This window comes from Syngnathus leptorhynchus, chromosome 13 (assembly GCF_054491065.1).
Source record: "Syngnathus leptorhynchus isolate UIUO chromosome 13, UIUO_Slep, whole genome shotgun sequence".
Lineage (NCBI taxonomy): Eukaryota > Metazoa > Chordata > Actinopteri > Syngnathiformes > Syngnathidae > Syngnathus > Syngnathus leptorhynchus.
Genome location: NC_141207.1, coordinates 7,747,267 through 7,765,872, shown reverse-complemented (window position 1 = coordinate 7,765,872; position 18,606 = coordinate 7,747,267). Strand labels below are relative to the sequence as shown.

General features: G+C 45.1%; 2 protein-coding genes and 1 long non-coding RNA gene across 7 annotated transcripts in view; 2 read left to right on the top strand and 1 right to left on the bottom strand.

Annotated features, from left to right (window-relative positions):
• The window catches only part of LOC147047310 (uncharacterized), a 36,466-nt gene extending 25,209 nt beyond the window's left edge, over positions 1–11,257 (top strand). Inside the window, exon 5 of the long non-coding RNA XR_015068025.1 lies at positions 11,003–11,257. This is a non-coding gene — a long non-coding RNA (uncharacterized LOC147047310). The remainder of the gene's footprint in view (positions 1–11,002) is intronic.
• On the bottom strand, positions 4,781–17,752 carry pdgfra (platelet-derived growth factor receptor, alpha polypeptide). Of its 2 annotated transcripts, XM_085928840.1 has the most exons (29): positions 17,580–17,751; positions 16,077–16,155; positions 15,723–16,001; positions 15,223–15,483; positions 14,653–14,795; positions 13,894–14,056; positions 13,521–13,713; positions 12,866–12,981; positions 12,478–12,771; positions 12,150–12,416; positions 11,948–12,078; positions 11,686–11,854; positions 11,413–11,602; positions 11,223–11,338; positions 10,985–11,111; positions 10,712–10,908; positions 10,350–10,444; positions 10,104–10,236; positions 9,632–9,736; positions 9,411–9,521; positions 9,125–9,278; positions 8,144–8,307; positions 7,822–7,937; positions 7,326–7,448; positions 7,147–7,258; positions 6,962–7,061; positions 6,744–6,849; positions 6,194–6,429; positions 4,781–6,089 (listed from the first exon to the last, which is right to left on the bottom strand). In XM_085928840.1, exons 2-29 carry the CDS (start codon positions 16,135–16,137, stop codon positions 5,942–5,944), a joined length of 4,410 nt encoding a protein of 1,469 aa, XP_085784966.1. In that variant the 5' UTR covers positions 16,138–16,155; positions 17,580–17,751; the 3' UTR covers positions 4,781–5,941. The 2 variants fall into 2 exon arrangements, with proteins under 2 accessions (XP_085784966.1, XP_085784965.1); XM_085928839.1 differs by having other exon boundaries at positions 15,723–16,155; positions 17,580–17,752.
• Positions 15,789–18,606, top strand: part of lnx1 (ligand of numb-protein X 1) — a 46,482-nt gene continuing 43,664 nt past the window's right edge. For all 4 annotated transcript variants that reach the window (XM_085928844.1, XM_085928846.1, XM_085928842.1 and 1 more), the window contains exon 1: positions 15,789–16,197. The gene's annotated coding sequence lies outside the window, so the exon portion shown is untranslated. The remainder of the gene's footprint in view (positions 16,198–18,606) is intronic.

Here is an 18,606-nt window from a genome sequence, read left to right as displayed (position 1 = left end):
TATCTCATATATCAACCATTCAGAAATGCAAAGCATGTGTTGTTGACTGGGTTCCCCGTTGATCACATGTTGGGGTAACTCGATGCCATCTTTGCTATATGGACGAGTTGTACTTTGGAGTGAAAACACTGCACTGGAATGCGTCAACTCATAGAACCGCCCCTCCCATGCTTAAAACAATACATGATGAATATGTTCTGGATAGTGTTTGGTTTTAGAACTACAACAAAAAAAAGTTATATATGAGATTTGTAAGTAGTATGACTTAAATTGTTCTGTCAAGATATTATTTTCAGATCAATTTTAGAACTACAAAAAAAGTTATGTATGACATTTGTAAGTAGTATGACTTAAATTGTTCTGTCAAGATAATATTTTCAGACAAATTAAAGGCCACATTCATAATTTATGCCCGGTTACGAAATAAAAATGTATTCATCGCCTACATCGACTGCTGAAAATGAGAAGCTCAAGAAACGCGCTTCGATAAATTCAGCGAAGGAATTAATGGATTTCTTCACTGGAGCCGAACTGTTGTGATTGTAGCTTTGGGCGTCTCCGTCGTCTTGGATGCAACAATTCCCTTTCTCGTGTGTATACATATATTCATAAGGAACACCAGCCTGAGCCGGATTTGCCCAAATGTACTGCAGTCAAGTCGTAAGAATCACAATTGGAATAATGCCCCCGACCCCTTTTCGGAAAAATAGTGTCAGGCAGTTACAACAAAGAATCAAGTTCTACCTTCAGAGCGACTTTGAAATGTCTCAAGGGGAATTTGAAGTTCTGTTTGACGTCAGGCGATGCATAGTAAATACTATACCTTAGCGTTATTTTACATTTGAATATCAAATACATAAGAGACCCGTTGCTTGTACGCGACGCTAGCAATGTTAGCATGACTTAAGCACTAACATTCATCTTAATGATTTTAAAATCGAGACCAATCCATCCCCCGCCATCAGGAAAACGTTTTCAACGATCCTGTTTGGGTTTTAAGGACCACTCGCGATTTGCATAGTAAGAGTTGAAAGTTAGCCACGCCGAAAACGGACACTACTTATAAAATAGATAACCTAAACAGAAACGGGCTAGCTCGGGAATGATCGTTAGGATAATAATCGTGATGGTAATGACCAGGGCATAAACAAAAAAGGTTTTGTTTGTTTTCAAGCGATTAGATTTTAGCCACGCCAGAAAACGGCCACAAATAAATGTCCTTGTTCAAATGCAGAACAACCAGAAACGTTTACCAAAATAAACAAACAAAAACGAGATTGCACACTGATAATGACCATGACAACTAACAAAAGAGGAAATATAATTTTGCTTCAAACAACCACAACACAAATCAATAATCCCGCACAATCGACTTGTGACCCTTCATTTTATCAAACGCACTCCTTCACTTCCATTGATGGCTAAAGACGTCCAAGATCCGTTTTTATCTGTGTCAGTCTATCTTATGAAAGCCGAGGTTTCTCCCCGGTAAACCCCGAGGCTCGAAGTGCCTGTGACACCCACAGCTGGCGATCACATGAACGCCGGGGTGCTGTGCCCCCCCCAAGGCTATCGTCTGAAATCCAAAAGCACATGACACAGAAGCTAATAGCGTACTCATGAGCAAGTACACAAAAAAAAAACAAGACACGCATATATACACATAAACTTCTTCAATAAACATTGTTGTTTGTGGTCAAGCACTCGGGAAGCAACAAGAGGAGAATTGTTCCGGAAATGAATGGAATGAGTCGAGGAGGATGCGGGAACACACACATTAAAAAAAAAAAGTCATGTATGAGGACGAATTTAGCGAGGCCATGCGTATAACATTCAATCTTTTTGCCTTGTGTAAGTTTGGAAGCAGCTAGCGGCAATCGGTTGCTATATTTGGCATATTTGGCTTGGGGAGGAAAGACACATTTTTGTGGCGGATTTATTACATTTTGCATATTCAATACCACTAAATAAGCTCACTGTGTATTTATAACGCCGTTCCTGAAAGCTTCTCCTTGTGAAAATGGTGGTGAAAATTATTTTCAGAGATTTTCTTTATATTTCTTGAATCCTTTGAATCCAATCGGCAACCACCAATGGTGATGCAAATTCATAAATTTCAGCTCTTTTGACTGACACCATTATTAAGTATCCGCGCAATGTGATGTGAAATCAGCATTTAACAAGGTGTCTATAAAAATGGATACAACTAATCTGGAAGTCGGAAATAAAATATCCACGCCGAATTGAAGAGGATATGGTCAATATTAGAGAAGCGCAACGACACAGAACAATCAGAAACATTGTGTATAAAAATATCCCCCTCGTTTTTGTTTTGAACTACAAATTCAAGGAATGAGTTAATAAATATTTTCAGTAAAAGTACAAAAGGAGTGAGTCAAGTGTTGTTTGGAGCACTCTCCCAGCCTGGAGCACTCTCATATGATTCCAAGTCTGTGTAGTCATGAGTTTGCATGTTTTTCCTGGCCCACAGGCCAGTTCCCGGCAACAATATCCAATTTAACGATTCCAATCAATCCATTAGGAGGTTGTCAACGCACCGAACCAAAAGGCATCTGTGAAAACCAAAATCACTGGACCTTTTCTTTTTTTTTTTTTTGACCATTAGGGTTACCCAAATCATGTTTAACTCGTTCACAGCCGAGCTCAAAACTGATTTTGACGACTTTAGACGTCAATGGTAGTGAACGGGTTCGGTCGTTTCTCGTAGTAACAAAGCGGGAATTTGTAAATTCGATGAGATATGCGGTATGAACCCGACTTCTAATGACATCCACTCTGGCACCTTTCAAAAGACCACAGCACAAAAAAGTCTCGAAGAACAAGCGTTAAAGTGAAATCAACACCTTTCAAAGTCAACATACCAGACGTTATTTTTTTCCATTTTATCGCCATATTATATTATCGTTAATTACTTTGCAATTCCCAGAGTATCCGTTACAAACATTATGTACGTGTTGCCCAATTTGTAAGAGACCAATCCCGGACTGGAGGAAACGTTCGTAGCCGACGCCGTCTCCCTGCGGATCAGACAGCCGGGGACCTCGGCGAAGGCAACAAAGCGTCACGTTTCATGCGGGGAGTGATGTTACATATCAAACACTCCCGAGGAGATGGCAAATCCAATTGTCTCTTGCTCACTCGGGCAAATCGGAATCACAATCAGATTCCGCCTCACTCTGGCTGGATAGAACAACGCACAATTAAATTCTCCTCAATTGCTTTCACAACCACCCGCCGTGTCGGTCTATATTGTCGAGGTTATTATTTGTCACGTCAAGGAAAGTCTTCTCCGGAGGAAGACTTTTGCTGTAATTATCGTTACTTTTTGCTAGGGAAAAAAACATGTTTTATTAGCGCAACCACGTGACGTGTGCTAGCTAGAGTCCATTTGAAATTGCATCCAGGAAATGAGGAGATATTAACAACGGTGAAACAGAATCATTTATTAAATAAACTCTAGCGTTTTGGTGGAGCCAATAATACAAGTCTTTGTTTTCCCGCCGTGGATGAGAAACACTGCGATCTTTTCACATTAGTTGGCTTGTGAGACGAACGAATGTTTACTCAGAGTAAACTGCGTAAAGATACGCGAACGTTTGTTTTTATGATGCAAAGCAAACAAGCTCAAAACGAACTTTCCCTCCAAAATTGTGCGGCAAGATGATGGCGCCCAACTGACAAGCCAAACACATTCACACTGTCAGATTCACGTCACTCCCATTTGAAATTCAAAATGTTCAGCACGTTCAATTCGTTTTTAGTAGCCACAAAATTTATTTGTACAGAAAAAATTCCACATTTTTTTGTCATGTTTATTTTATTGCACATTTTTCAGCAATTTCACTCCACGCCATTCCGTGTATTATTCCATCCTCACTTTTAAATATTTATAAGAATATTATGATTTTTTACCCCTTCCAATATTCGTGTAATTTTTGGTCCAATAACTGTATTTATTTCCCCCAATAACTTACAGTTTTCCAACCGTGTGTGACAACATCAACACACTCATGATGATGATTTTTGAGGGAGCATATTTTGACATAAACCTCCATAAAAACTCCCAATGTGTTTGTCATAAGACGATCAGTAGTCCCTGTCCTGGCCCTACCGTACAGTTGCTTCTTTGAGGTGCCAGCTGCTTTGAAGCTTCGGATCCCTTTAGTTTTTCTTCTTGCGTCACACCATCTGCTTTGACGCCTGACACTTTAAACAAACATTAAAGAAACACAACCACTCTCCCAACAAAAAGAAGAAACGTTCAAAAAAAAAAATGTAATACTAGACTAGAATTTTGGATGACGGATAAGCAAAATTGGTTGACCTGAAATGAAGTGCGAAAATGGACTCACTCCATGCGATAATAAACTGAAAGGTAAACACGAGCTGTAATTGGCTGTAAAACAGCTGTGGGGAAAAAAAAGGACTTTAAAAGAATGAGAGGTTAAAAGCAGTGGGAATAAGTACAGTCAAACGTTCTCCACTTGTTTGCGTCAAAGCTTCAGTTGCTTAGGCTCGGTTCGTGAACTGTTCATGTTCCTCCCTGTGCTCCGTAAACTCAAGAGGGAGCTGATATTTACTGAGTTCTGTCGCTCTCTAGTGGACTGATACTGAACTACAGTTCCAAACTTGACTCATTTCATTTCCTTCTATGCCCCTTTGTTTGCGTTATACTGCCCCCATGTGGCCAAGACACACACACACCACATGAAGCAACGCAACGTACTGCCGTTGAATTTAAATGACATATCCACTATGGCTTATATTTATTAAATGCCCTAATATATTATTCACACCTCAAAAGTATTTTTTTTTCTTTCACATTATAAAGCATTTATTGCAATATATGTATTGTAAATCATCTGTATGTACAACAATACTAGTAAACCATCATATTTGGGTGATTAGCTGTTAGGAATATGACACAGACAGCGTACCGGTAGCTTGGGTGGAAAAGAAAATCCAACAAAAAAAAATTGAAAGTGCAACATTTGATTGCTGATGACGTCACAGTTGACAGATAACAGGCAGTGATACAGCTTTTTATAGTGAACATGTTTTGGTTATTTGGTGCTTATCTTGGAGTAGCTGGAATGCATGTAGGTGTTAAGGACTGAGCAGAAATTATTGAGTCGTCTCAAAAATGTAATTATCCATCGATGCCATAAGATGGCAGCCAATGACTACTTATGTCTAAATGAAGCTCCTCAACTTAAACGGTTCCTTGACACCAAGATGCACCAGATGGCGTCCCCAAAATTCCCAAATGCCAAACTACTATATTTGAATAATTACACACTGTCTGGGGAATCTTAATATGTGCAAGCATTAACAATATGATTTATTCTCTCTTTATATAAAAAAAAACTCTGGTGCTATTTACAGTACAATCACACTCCTTCAAACACTCTTTTTTTTGGGCGGCTACACAAGGTCCAATTCATTCACACTAACTACTCGATTTTCACAAATAATACATGTGTACATAATGTTTGAAAAAAATAAATGTGTATTCACCCCTCATGTAATCACGTTACAATAATGCCTATGCACCGATTTTTGTGCTTTAGTATTGCGACTGATTGTGCCAGCATCAGGTGCTACAGTATGTAGATGGAGGGGAGGGGGGATAAGGTGGGGTCCCCACTTGTCAAACATGGACTGGACTAGATGATGTAGTGGTTAAATGAGTCCTGAGGGGCGGTTAGTTTAAAGCTGCTCATCCTTCCCTTCTTTCAATTCAAGGAATGCCCAAAAAAACTTTTCTATTAAAGTCATCACTCGATCCTCCAGCCCAGCAGGGGGCAGTGTCCCAAGAGAGGTAAAGTCTGAGTGGTTTGTCCTCCACAAGGGGGGTGGGGCTAGACAGGTAGAGTTTTTGCTAGATCTGCGGGTCCCCGCCCCTCCCTCAATGGTGACGTCACAGAAAGCTGTCCTCCCCGAGGTCGTTACAGTCTAGACACATCTCGTCCAATAGCGTGATGTCCTCCAGGGTTTCGCCCTCGCGCTTGGCGAACGTGGAGCTGCTGGAGCCCGTCTCGATGGCGCTTTCCTCAGATGTCTGCGAGCTGCAAGGCGGGGCACAAGCGTTTAGAAACGTGCTCGAACAAAAACTGAATTTCTATTCTAGAAACCTCCAAACTATGCCTGTTAAATATTTCAATTTGAGTACCTGTGTCTGTTCCTCTTTCCATATTCGTCGTCGGACATGGGGTCCAGGTCGGGCAGGGGGATGATGTATCCGCTGTCTGAGCTTAGACGCTGCTCGTCGAAGCCGCTCTCCCGGTCCTTCAATTTGCCCTGGTTCTTGTAGGCGATTCCGATGTAGGCGTCGTCGCTCTCCATACAGACCCGCGTCACTGCAGGGTGGTCGCTCTTCAAGAAATCACGATTGACCCTCTCGTAGTGCTGCGGTGGGACGGGAAATGTTAAAAGCTGTTTAAAAGTCTGAAAAGGAGGTTGTTTTGATGTAGCTTGTGCGGTGTAGATTTTATAAGGTAATAAAGGGTGGTTGCGGTGGGAACGCAAGGTGACGGGGGAAGGGGGGGGGGGGGTGAGGCCCACCAACAAATCTTGAAAACAAAAGCATGCGCGATGAAAGCCTCTGGGAAAAGATGGCATGAAGAGAATGCACGGGTCAAAGCATAGGGTCAAAAATAAAAGCATCTCCGTCAGAAAGCAGATAGATCAACAAGTGTCAAAGTTCGCGAGGGGGCACGTACTCTTTTGTAGTTGGAAGGCAACAGAGATGAGACGGTATCACTCAGACCCAAAAAGGAAGGCCTCTTCTCTGGCTCGCTGTTCCAGCACTTCATCATCAGCTCGTAGCTGGAAAAAAAAAACAGGATAAGTTAAGTGTTGGGTGAGCTTGTAATTACAGTGTTGACGCGCAGAGTTCAGAAGGGAAAGTGACGTGTTTATTTTTTGGACATGTACGTACACGTCGTGAGGCGCGTGTTCCGGCTTGGACATCCTGTATCCACTTTTGATCTTGTTGTAGAAGCTCGAGTCCACCACCATTCCGGGATAGGGCGTTCCGCCTTTATGTGAAGCAGAAATGTCGGTATGCTAGCTACGGTCAAGGTGTTTGTGCGTGGCTAACATGTAGCTTTAGCTTTGGCCCACCTAAGGAGAATATCTCCCAGAGAAGGATCCCGTAAGACCAGACGTCGCTCAAGGTGGTGTACATATTGTCGAAAATGCTCTCGGGTGCCATCCACTTGACAGGCAGGAAGGTCTGCACGGAAAAACACATCTGAGGATCTTAAGATTCCCCCCCCTAAAAAAAAATTGTGCAGACTTACGCTGCCTTTGGACACATAGTTGTTGTCGTGCATGATGTCTCTGGCCAGCCCAAAGTCACAGATCTTCACAATCTTGCCTTGAGAGAGGAGAACGTTCCTGGCGGCGAGGTCGCGGTGCACGCACTGTGAAAAAGAGAACAACCAAATTACCCTTCTTTCCTCGTTCCTTTGCTTCCCAGGACGTTCTATTTCTGCATTAAAACTTGTTTAATGATAATACATAATGCTTCACACAGCTTGATCCTCATATAAACATGCCAGTGGGATAGATGGATGTAACCACTTATTTTATTTAGGGATAATAACTATGAAGCTGGGAGGCCGGCCCCGGGTAATTCTAGCCTGGCTGTTTTGCTGCTATATTCAGACTCAAGCCTCGCTCATGAGCGGGTTTCCTCGTGACAGCTTATCAGACTCGAATAGCTTGGCTGTCGTCACGTGACAATAACAACAGTAAAGATGAAGGTCGGTGTTTTTTTGTTACGTCCTCACTCACGTTTTTAGAAGCCAGGAACTCCATGCCCTTGGCAACCTGGTAGGTGAAGCTGAGCAGGTCGGTCGTACTGAGACCTTCGTCAATGTCGTCCGACAGCGGGTTGTCTTCTCCCGTTTCTGGTTGACACGGCAACACAAAAAGTGCTTGTCGTAAATATAGCCGACCTGACTTTGGAGAAACTGGGCAATAATACGCAAGTGCTGCAATTATGCTCTCTCCTCCGCGTAATTACAGGGCTGTACCCATCCTAAATTCCAACGAGGGTGTACCCCTGGATTAACTAGCCGAGCAAACGTGGAGCGACAACAGAAGATTCACTCACCGCTCGAACCTTTCTGGGAGGGTGGGTGGTCGTAGTCCGAGCGCTGGATGTCGGAATACTTGGAGGTGTTGGGCATCTCTAGCATGGGCACGTACTGCTGAGTGGTGTCCCCCTGCTTCATGTCCATGTAGTCGCCTTTGCTCTCAAAGGACAGGATCACATAGCTGCGGGGAAAGGCAAGGGACCAAAGTGTCAAGGCCAAGTTTACCAGCCTGTTTTGACCATAATCTATTGCTATACTTCTGAAAATGAGTTGGGAATTTCCCATGTCAGCATTTTGACCCAAATCTGCGTATTCAGACGTCACATAGGACTGTATTTATCTGTATTTATTGGTTATGTAGCAGGAGACTAGCTGACTTTTCTGCACTCTGAAATAATGAGAAAATGATTTCGTTCAAGTTAGCATTGACGCTAACGTTACAGTTCCTAATCTAACGTTACAATTATTTCGTTGCTGTAAATTTTAGTTTGAACTAGTTTCCTAGTCATTGTGTCATGAATCCGTTTTTCACCTCATTTGTACACTCCTGGTTTGTATTCAAGTATCGATTCCTTGATTTCGGCATGCGCCCGCGGCTACGAGTGGTGGACGATGCGGTCGAGGCTAAAGCTAGCGCCCCATTTAGAATGCGCTGCGGTCGTCGCAAGGAGCGGTCACTGTGAGTCATCCGTCAACACAGATGACCATCAGACGTGAGACACGGTTGCTGATTGACCGTGTTACAATTGACAGCTATACTGCCCCCCCCCCCCCCCCCCCCCATCACAACGAAGTTAACGCGAAAGCCGAGACCACTTCAGGTCTGCGATTTGATTTGGGGAAGACGCCAGACGATCTCTTCAACCCACGGGGGAGAATGAAGGTAGAGTTACCGATTTCTGCTTTGGGGGAATGTGTGTAAGGAAATGGAACAAATCAATGTCGCGCGGTTTTGCGAGCGTCTGACTCACTTCTGATAAATAAATTAAAGCCACTACCTTCTGCTGCTCTCGTCTGCTGGGTTGATTCCAAAGATGTCCAAGTCTTTCTTCTGTTTCTCCGGGCTCAGGCTTAGGAAGCTTTCTCTGTTCTTGTGCAGATAGTTGACCAGATCACCGTAGAAGCAGTATTCAGTGATAATGTAGATCGGTCCTGGGAAGGAAACGAGAGATAAAAAGTCAGTCAGTGGGCTAATCTTATCAGAAGGTTGTTGAAAACAGGCATGGGTAAGCTTCAATTTTCCCAAGAAAGCCTGTTAAGATTCCACTCCAATCAAGTCTCTACCTGACTTTGTGCAGGCTCCCAGGAGGTTAACAATGTTGAGATGAGGTCCGAGGTGAGTCATGATCTTCAGCTCTGACATCAGGGCCTGCTTCTCGCTGGATCTGGCCGTGGCTACAAGAAGCCAGATTAGATTTTTACTAAAAGCCAGCCTAGTGACTTCTTCACTTGGAGCTAATCAGGTCTTGGTTTTATTCGATTGGATAGAAACTAGGTTGACTCACGTTTCAGCATTTTCACCGCCACTTTCATGACAGGCTGAGAGCGACTGAGTCCATAGGCGGTGCCTTCTACAACTTTCCCGAAGGCTCCGGAACCCAGGATACGACCTACGGGACATAGTCATAAGGTCAAGAAGGTGCATGCAAACACAGTCCGGGTTCCTCTTCTCTATCATCTGTTGTCCTGGATCACTGAGCATAAAGTTACACTATATGGACAAAATTCCTGGACACACCCAAACGCTTTGGCAATTGTATAACTTTCTGGAAGGCCCATTTCTGTTCTGGCACAGATGAATGCAAAATCAGTCATACTTGGATCTTGGTCTAGAATTTCCACAGGCAGCCATGGAAAACTTATAGAAAGACTTCCCAGATGGTTGACTGACTACCTATTTCTTTACATCCAAGAAGGTATATTGGCAAGGTATCCTCCAAATTTTGTCCAAATAGTGGTGATTCACTTATGGCTCACCAAGCACCAGCCTGTCTCGCGGAAACTCCCATCTGGAATCGTACGGCAGCTGCATGGGATCCACATAGATGTACTCGTGACCGTCAGGGCTTACAGACTCGATCACCCTCCAGCGGATCTCGTAACGTGGTTTCTGAGAACACATCGGTCGTTTGTTAGACTACCGGGGGCGATGGAATCGGATGGGAAGAGCTGCAAAATTATAGACGGTGGGGTGGAAGGCATGCCAGTGAATGAATGTAGTACCTGTTTCCAGATAACAACCAAGACAATGAGTGAGATGATGACAATGACCAGCAGCACCAGCACGGCGGCAGCTACAGTCAGCTCCCGATGAGGGCCTGTTTGAGAGATGGTAAAACATGTTTTCTGATGAGATGTTACATGAGAAATGTCCGACAGGCCACTTCAAAGCTGTTTGGATAATTAAGACCAAAAGGTATTCTGGGAGTTGACTGATTAAGGGTGATGATGGATTGTCAAGCTTCTGGAAGGACCGCGTGGTGTAATGACAAGAGTTGGCATCTTGACAGCTGCTTTGACACTGGCTTTACCAGTCCCAGTCACAGCAAAACAGGAAGGGGACTTGACAGAGTGTTTATTCTTACCGCTGGACACGAGCTTCACTTCCCGGCTGACAGCGGCCATTTCGTTGCGGGCCAAGCAGCGCACCGCTAATGTGTTCTCCAGATGGCCAAACAAGACTTGGCTCTCCAGGTTGTTGTCCTCGTCCACATGCGAATCCACCTCGATGTCCGTGGAGTTGGCAGGGAGCGGCACCCAGTACGACGAGTCGTTGGCACAGCTGAACAAAATAAATGTCATACTGAAACATCCCAAAAAGTCTCCCAGGTTGAATTCCAGAAGCGAGCGGGGCTTACTGTTTAATGTTTTTACAGATGAACCACTCCACTTCCGGAGTGGGATGCCCCCCGGCGATGCACACCACGGACTGGCCCGAGGCTGACCCGTGGTGGATGTCCATCAGATCCACAATGACCGCTGGGACTGGAAGAGTCACACAACAATGTGAGATAACGTGGCTGAAAGCTTGCTAGTGCAGGAAGGTGATAACATTAAAATCACACGGAGAGGGCTTTGGGCATTCCTTTTGCTGACCTTTGACTTTGAGGTTAAAGCTGACACTGTGAGTTTGGTTTCCATTCTCTACCCTCATGGTGTAGTTCCCACTGTCTTCCTCTTTTGCACGGATCAAAGTAAGGACGCCAGAATACCTAGATGGAAAAACAAGATCGTAAGTTGGAGTTTTTACTTTGAGATCTAGCCATGGAGTCGGAATCAGTCTCACCTGGTCTCGCTGATCTGACGCAGACTGGCGGAGATCTCGGCAGTGACGTCACTCAGCGGGAGGCCGTCTTTGAGCCAGGTGACGCGAGCGCCGGGGAACGAGTCGATCTCGGCCCTAAAATTGCGAACCTCGTCCAGCTCTGCCGATTCCTGGCTACCAAACTCGGGACGCAGGAACAGAAACTCACGTTCTGTTCGAGAGCAGAGGCCAACGCTTTATGAGACGTCTTTACGAGCGTGTTAGCAAAACCTCATCCACCGGGTGTCGTCATACCGTAAACTGTGATGGCGAGTTGTTTGGTCTGGCTTTCATTACTCATGATATCAGTGATGGAGCAGGCGTAAATGCCGCTGTCTTTGGCCGAGGCTTGCGGAATGGTCAGTGTGTAAAGAATCTCCTGATCCCGCTTATTCTCTTCCACCGTCTTCGTGGCGCGGTTTGCCTGCCAAATACAAAGTAAGCACTTCATTCAGATCTGTCAAGACATTTGATGACATGACCGCAACGTTTTTTTGTTTTTTTTTGCACCGCTTACCACTTTGCCAGGGTATTTCCAGTGGTCCTCCAGGATTTCCGACCCGCGAGCCAAACAAGTGACTGTTATGGGGTCTCCGACCAACAGAGCGGTCCGTTTGGCGGCCAGCTCAACGTGCAGGGCGCCACCACCTGGCACGCACCAATTGAGAAGTTCAAAAACTGAAGGCCCGATTTTCTTCTCTAGCTTTGCAAATACACACCAGTCCAGCCATGGACAATGTACTGTTCGCTGTAGTGGACTTCTCCATCGATGACAGCCTTACAGACGTAGGTTCCGGCGGTGAACACCCCTAGGGCGCCTCTCTTGCTGTCATAGACACTCGGGACAGGCTGCTGGGTGTCCACGTTCAGTAGGGTCACATTCGCTCTGGGATCGGACACCCGGCACTGAATCTCCATCTCCTCGTGACCAGACAGGACGTGATTCCCGAAGGGCACCGGTGACGGCACGAAAGGAACGTCAGGATCTGAACAAAAAAGAAGAGTCGCTCAGCCCTGGGATGACCGAAGATGCCGCGTGGAGCAGACCTGGCACGTAGACGTAGATGCTGCTCTCCGCCTCGTCCGTGTTGTTTTGGACGTAGAAGCAAGTGTAGAAGCCGGTGTGCTCGGCCGTAGCTCGGTCCACTGTGATGGTGGTGACGAACAGACCGCTGTCGTCCTCCTGCGTCTGCTCCGGCGCATCTAGCGGCATGTCCCAGCCCAACCTAGCTTCACTCCGGCAGGTCAGTGTGAAAGGAGCGTGGAGAGCCACCACCATTTCGTCCGTTTGTGGCAGCAGCACCGGGCCTGAAGACGGCAGGAAGGTCAAGCCAGTGGAAGCTGGAGGGGGGGGAAAGCCAGAACCAAAGTCTTCAAGTTCCGAACCTCAAAACGATGAGGTCTTCAGTTTGACGGTATTGCTTGAAGGTCTTACCTTTGACTTTAAGAGTGAAGGAGAACTGGGCCGTGCGAGAGCCACTCACAGCCGTGACCGTATACTTCCCGCTGTCTCTTTCCAGAGGCTGCCGGAATGTCAAAATGCTCTGGTACCTGATACGAGAGAAAACACACGCCATTGTTCCAGATATCATAACAATCCCGGGTCGCAATTAACTTTAAACATCAAGATCTTTATATTTATGGTGGATTCAGGTGGTACTTATTCTAGCTCAGCCTAAAGCCTAAAACCAGATGTGCTGTTAATAAAATATATACATAAAAAAAAAACTTGGCTCTATCCAAGCATAACAACACGCACCAGCCAGAGCTCTTAGCACTCAGGTGGTTTATTTGATCTACAAAAAAAAAAAGAAACATGTAAAATCAACAATGTAGTTCTGCAGATGGTTAAGTGCTCGGCCGGGTCCAAAGAAGCCCAAAAGCCTTTGGGATCATTGCACAGCAAGCTAAGATATTCTGGCACAAAACTCCTCAGTGCTTGTTTGGAGATACAGTACAGTATATTATGACGTTTTTATGAGATGCATTTTTTTTTGGGGGGGGTAGGGGGGAAGCAATTTGCCAGAGACCTGCTAGCTAGCTTTACATCAGGCTAATCTAATCTGTGCCAACTTTGGGTCTTTTCTTACCTGTTGCCTTGAAGGTGACTTGTTTTGGTGATAATGTAGTAACTTTCAGGGATGTCTTTGCCATCTCGCTGCCAGGTCACTTTGGGCGAGGGGGATGCATCGATGAGGATGGTGAACTGGGTCTCCTCCAGTAGGCTGACAAATTCGGTCGCGAGGATCCCGCTGTGGTCCAGGGTCACGAATGAACTCTCCTCTGCGGACAACGGGGGAAAGCCATTTTTTTTTTTTTTTTAAAAAGAGGGGGAGAATTCGGAAGTGGCTGAGCAGGAAGTGTGGCGGAGGTGAGGGTCTGGCACGGCATCTGCTGAAGCCATCGCTTCAACGACCGGTCTGATGTTGAAAGCAGTCTCTCAGGAATAAAAACACTTCTTACCATAGACGGTGACGGCCGCCGCGCTCACTCGGACCTTTCCGCTGTCTCGGTGGGTGACAGAGCACTCGTAGGTGCCGCTATCCTGAAGACCAGCTCGCTGGATAACCAGAGTGTAGACGACCTTGTCGGGAAAATCCTCTTTCTTCTGAACTGAATTGACAGCCTGCAGGAACAGGAACAGGGGAGCATTAAGAATTATACAGAAGACTGAAACTTACAGTAGCGCTTAATGGTTAAAACACAAGATGGAGGGCAAGAGATGAATCATGACGGGGAGTCCAAAAGCTGAAGTCAAAAGAGTCCAACTTTCTGGAAAAGAGCTCAGGGGAACCCCTGAGTTCATGATCCGGCAATGTGCTGTTGAGATTAAACCAAGTCTGAATAACACCAAGCCCTCGCTGTCGTGTGCAAGTCCGAAGGCCGGTGGGGGTCAAAGGACTATCAAGGCTTTGAACTTCTCCCTTTTCCCGGGAAATTTGGACTTTCCTTACGCATGAACAGTTCGGACTGACGTCTTTATCGTAAACACGTAAGAACCGTCCGTCAGTCTGCCTTTGTTTTTCCCTTAAGGCGTTTGCTTCAAGGAGAGCCAAAACCAGCGCTTGGCTAATTTGAGACGCTGAGCTCTCCTGGGGAGGACAACAACACGGAGGCGTGACCGGCGGTTTGAAGAGAAATAGAGCGCGAGATGGACGGGGAGCAAAGCCTGAAGGTTTTCCAGCTCTTAAGACAACAACCAAAAAATTCAATGCAGCTCGCCTGAGTTCTCGGGTGAAGCCACTGCTGGTGAAAAGAGGAGCCGGCGGGGGCCACCACGCAGGTTACGTTGAGGGGCTGCCCCACCCGCAATGCCTCCGTGCTGACTTTTACATCCACATGGAAATCCTCCGCCTCAACCTCCACTAGAAAAACCAGAAGACAAGCCATGTTAGCGCATCATCTGACCACTTGGTCATATAAAGTCATCCATCATCGTACGCTGACACACACACACATACATGCACTGAGTAAAAACAGGCCCGTTAGGTCATTTCCCCATTTTTGCCATTATGACCCAATGTAATGGCTTTCATGCAGTGAGATCAGCCCGGCGATGCTCTCATCGTAAATCCAGTCCACTGGGTGAGTTAAGTGCATTATTTACCATGTTCTCATTTAATTCTACAGCGTGTCCTTGATGTACACTGAAGATGTCAATTATCTAAAATCCTCAACATTTAAAACCGCATTACACTTAATTCCTCATTCAGCAGCAAATGAAATCATTGCTATATATTGAATTATTGGAGTCATAAAGCCCATGAGCCCAATTTCAAGACTTCACGTTACCTTTATCTTTGACAGTGTAGATAGCGCTGGTGAATACCCGGCCATTGACGGTGGTCTCACACTGGTACTGTCCTGGGGTGACGCTAGCAAAGAAACCCAGCTTGTTTTCATAGTAGGCCCAAACCTCGTCACCATCGGGGACGCTTCGCAAGGTTACGTGGGAGTGGGGGTTGGATACGCGACAAGGGATGGTCACTCCCATGGAATCCATGGTGACAACCAGATTGTTGGGGGTCTCTGGGATGAAGGGGACCTGGGGATCTGGGGGTGCAAAAGAACATTTAACATATTGTTTCAGTTGCTAAACATGCATAAATAACATGAATGAGATCCAATGCAAGAGTTGCAATCCTTAATATTGGTCAATGGTACATTTTAATTAGAGGCAGTATGTATATTTGATGCTGATAAAAAAAAAATCCAATAGATTTTTTTAGATGTTCAGTTTTAATAATAAATAATAATAATAATAATAATAATAATAATAAAAAAAAACAGACCTGGAACAAAAACGTATATTTCGGCTTCGTGCTCCACTTCCGGATTCGCCGCCAAATCCTCGTCCACGCAAACGTAGTAACCAGTGTTGGCCACGGTGGCGTTGTAGATGAACAACGTAGCTGTCATGTAACCCGGCAATACGAACGTATTTCGGGGTAGAGGTTCGGCCCACATCACACTGCCGGCACCGCTGCAGCTGACGTTAAACACGGAGTCTGGCCTCAGGACGAATTCCGTCTCGTCGGAGATGATGCTGGGTGGCGGTAGTCCGCACTTGACTGGGACATGGAGGGTTGGTGGTCTCTTTAGTTTGAAATCACCAAACAGGATTGTGAAAGCAAAACAGAACACACCTGTGACGGCCAACGCCACGATGGACCCAAAGAACACACGAAATGTTCTTGAAGCATCCATGTTGGTGGACGTCCTGGCCTGTAAAGACAAAAAAAAAACCCGAAGCTGAAGTCCCTTCAAGTAAGATTGTTTACATTTTTGTTATTGGTGAGAGGTAACAAAGTAGAAATTCCTAATTACTGTACTTAACTAATACAATAATCCATTAAGAAGCTAAATGTTCACACCCACTGCCATATTTCAGCGAATTTTTAAAATGTCGCCTCCAAGCAAATTGAAAAAACATACAGGTAAGTTGCCAAAGAACTACAGCCTGAAAGGTAATTGATATGTTAAATAAATATCTAAATTTTTTGGTTAAGTCTGCAGTTTGGTTGCATTAATTACTTGGGGTTTTTGGATTTTATAATTGCTAATTTTGCCCCTTTTCTCTGAATCCAATTAAACATCGAACGTTTCATGTGAAGGTTGTAACACATTACTGCCGCTAGAGGGAGACACAGTCCACCTCTTGAAAGCCCCCCTCATTTCGCCACCCCAGTAAAAAGTTAATTGTTCTTGCTGTTTTGTCCTTGTTTTGAATGTTTTCCATGTCAAACTGTTGCTGATAATATCTAATTGTTTCTTTTGCATAATTTTGTTAATTTTGTATTTGTGTTTGTATTTTTTGTGTGTTTGGCCAATTAATTAGGGCGCGTTGTTAAGTTTTGATGGCTTATGTTCAAGTAATTTTCAAAAAGTAACGCTAGTTTACGGGTTGACGAAGGTGCATTTGGTTTTATTTTAGATATAAATGTTTTATTTGTTTGCTTGATTCTTAGCTTTCTAATTCCTGCACGAGTTACAAAACGCAAATCTCCCCTTCCTTGCGTCTTTAATTGTGCTTTTCTTATGCAAAATATATATATTTAATATTCCGTATATGAGTTTTGCACGACTAGGTTGCATTCATAGCGCAATTGTAATTACGGTAATCAATGCGTACAAACGCGTAAAGGCTGTTTGTTACTTGCGCTCATTTTTGCGTGTAAAGTTGTAAAAGTATCCATTCTCCCCCCTCAGAAAAGGAAAAAAAAAATGATCCAAAATACGTGCATAAAAATACCAAAGTGCAACAGTCCGGTGCAGTCCAATCTTCTCGTAATGATGCTCCCCCTGCTTTTTTCCCCCCTTTTAATTAATTCTGCGCATTCCACGGGAAACAAAACAAGCCAAAGTGAAATTCCAAAGTGGGGGGGAAAAAGGATCCCACCAGTGGATGACTTCCAGGATTTTTGAGGTGATACCTCCAGCTGTGCGAAGCTTCTCTCCTGCCGGGTGCGCCTCACCTCCAGCGGTTGGGGGGGTGGGGGTTAGGGGGGTAACCATATGGCGCGCAACGGGGGCAACGCGAATACACAAACTTCCAACTCTATCACATTATAAAACGTGCTATTTCAACAATGAAGCCCCCATTAATGATGACTTCTTGCTTTGCCTTTTGGAACCTGGCTTCAAATTACCTTGCGTAATCCTCGTTACAATCCGTCAGAGCGAGTACATCCACACTTGACTCCAAAAAGGCGCTTTATAGTCCACAGACTTCGTGTGTATGAAAAGCCAGTGTGTTTGTGTCCACGTCCACTGAGTGACTGAGCGAGGACGACCTGCGAAGTGGGTCCAACTTACAGTCCTGCCTCCTTCCTCCCTCCCCTCAGCGAAGTCATCATCTGGCTCCAAGTAAGTCACTCTCAGGAAATGCCCCCCCACCCCGATCCATCCCTCCTCCCAACTCCTCCCCCACTCTGCCCCCCCCCCCACCCCTTTTGCATCTTTTAGTCTTGCAGAAGAGTTTTTCTGAATCTGAATGCTTTGTGGATTCCAGTGGAAAAATCACTAAGACAATACAACTCTGATAGCCAGCAAAATTCCCTTTTTTTTTTTTTGCAGAGGATAAAGGAACTCACTAGAGTTTTGCAGCCCGTCATTTTCCAATCTCTATATAGCTCTTTTTCAGAAACCTATTGAATTAAAATCGGGAAGGGGGTAGTGGGCCAACGATTAAAGTTGATGTCAAATGTTGGATTATATTTTTGCAGGGTGCAGTGGCGAACTGTACATGTAGAGGGCGCTCCAACACCATTTTAACCTCTCCCCTTTATCGCTGTCTCACAGCCTGGCAAAGTGCAACTGAGTGTGGCACGCCTGCCTCAGCACTTAAACGTATATATATCTGATTTTGGCAGACCTCCTCCTCGTCCTGAGACTCTCCTCGCGGGCCACGAGGTGAAGAAACGGGGGTCACGCACAGCCCCCTTAGCCCCCATTCCCCCCCCCCCCCCTTCACACGCAGACGTTGGCTGAACGCAATGACTTCCACATGTTGGCTGAAAGAACACTGTCCTTGTTCTCCAAACAAAAGCTCACCACCGCAAAATGGCCGAGCGTTGCATTTATGTGGGATTTTACACAAAGTGTTATATTTATTTAACTTTTTTCCCTTCTTAAAATAACTAAATGAAACGTGCATAGTAAGTTTGGAAACTTCGT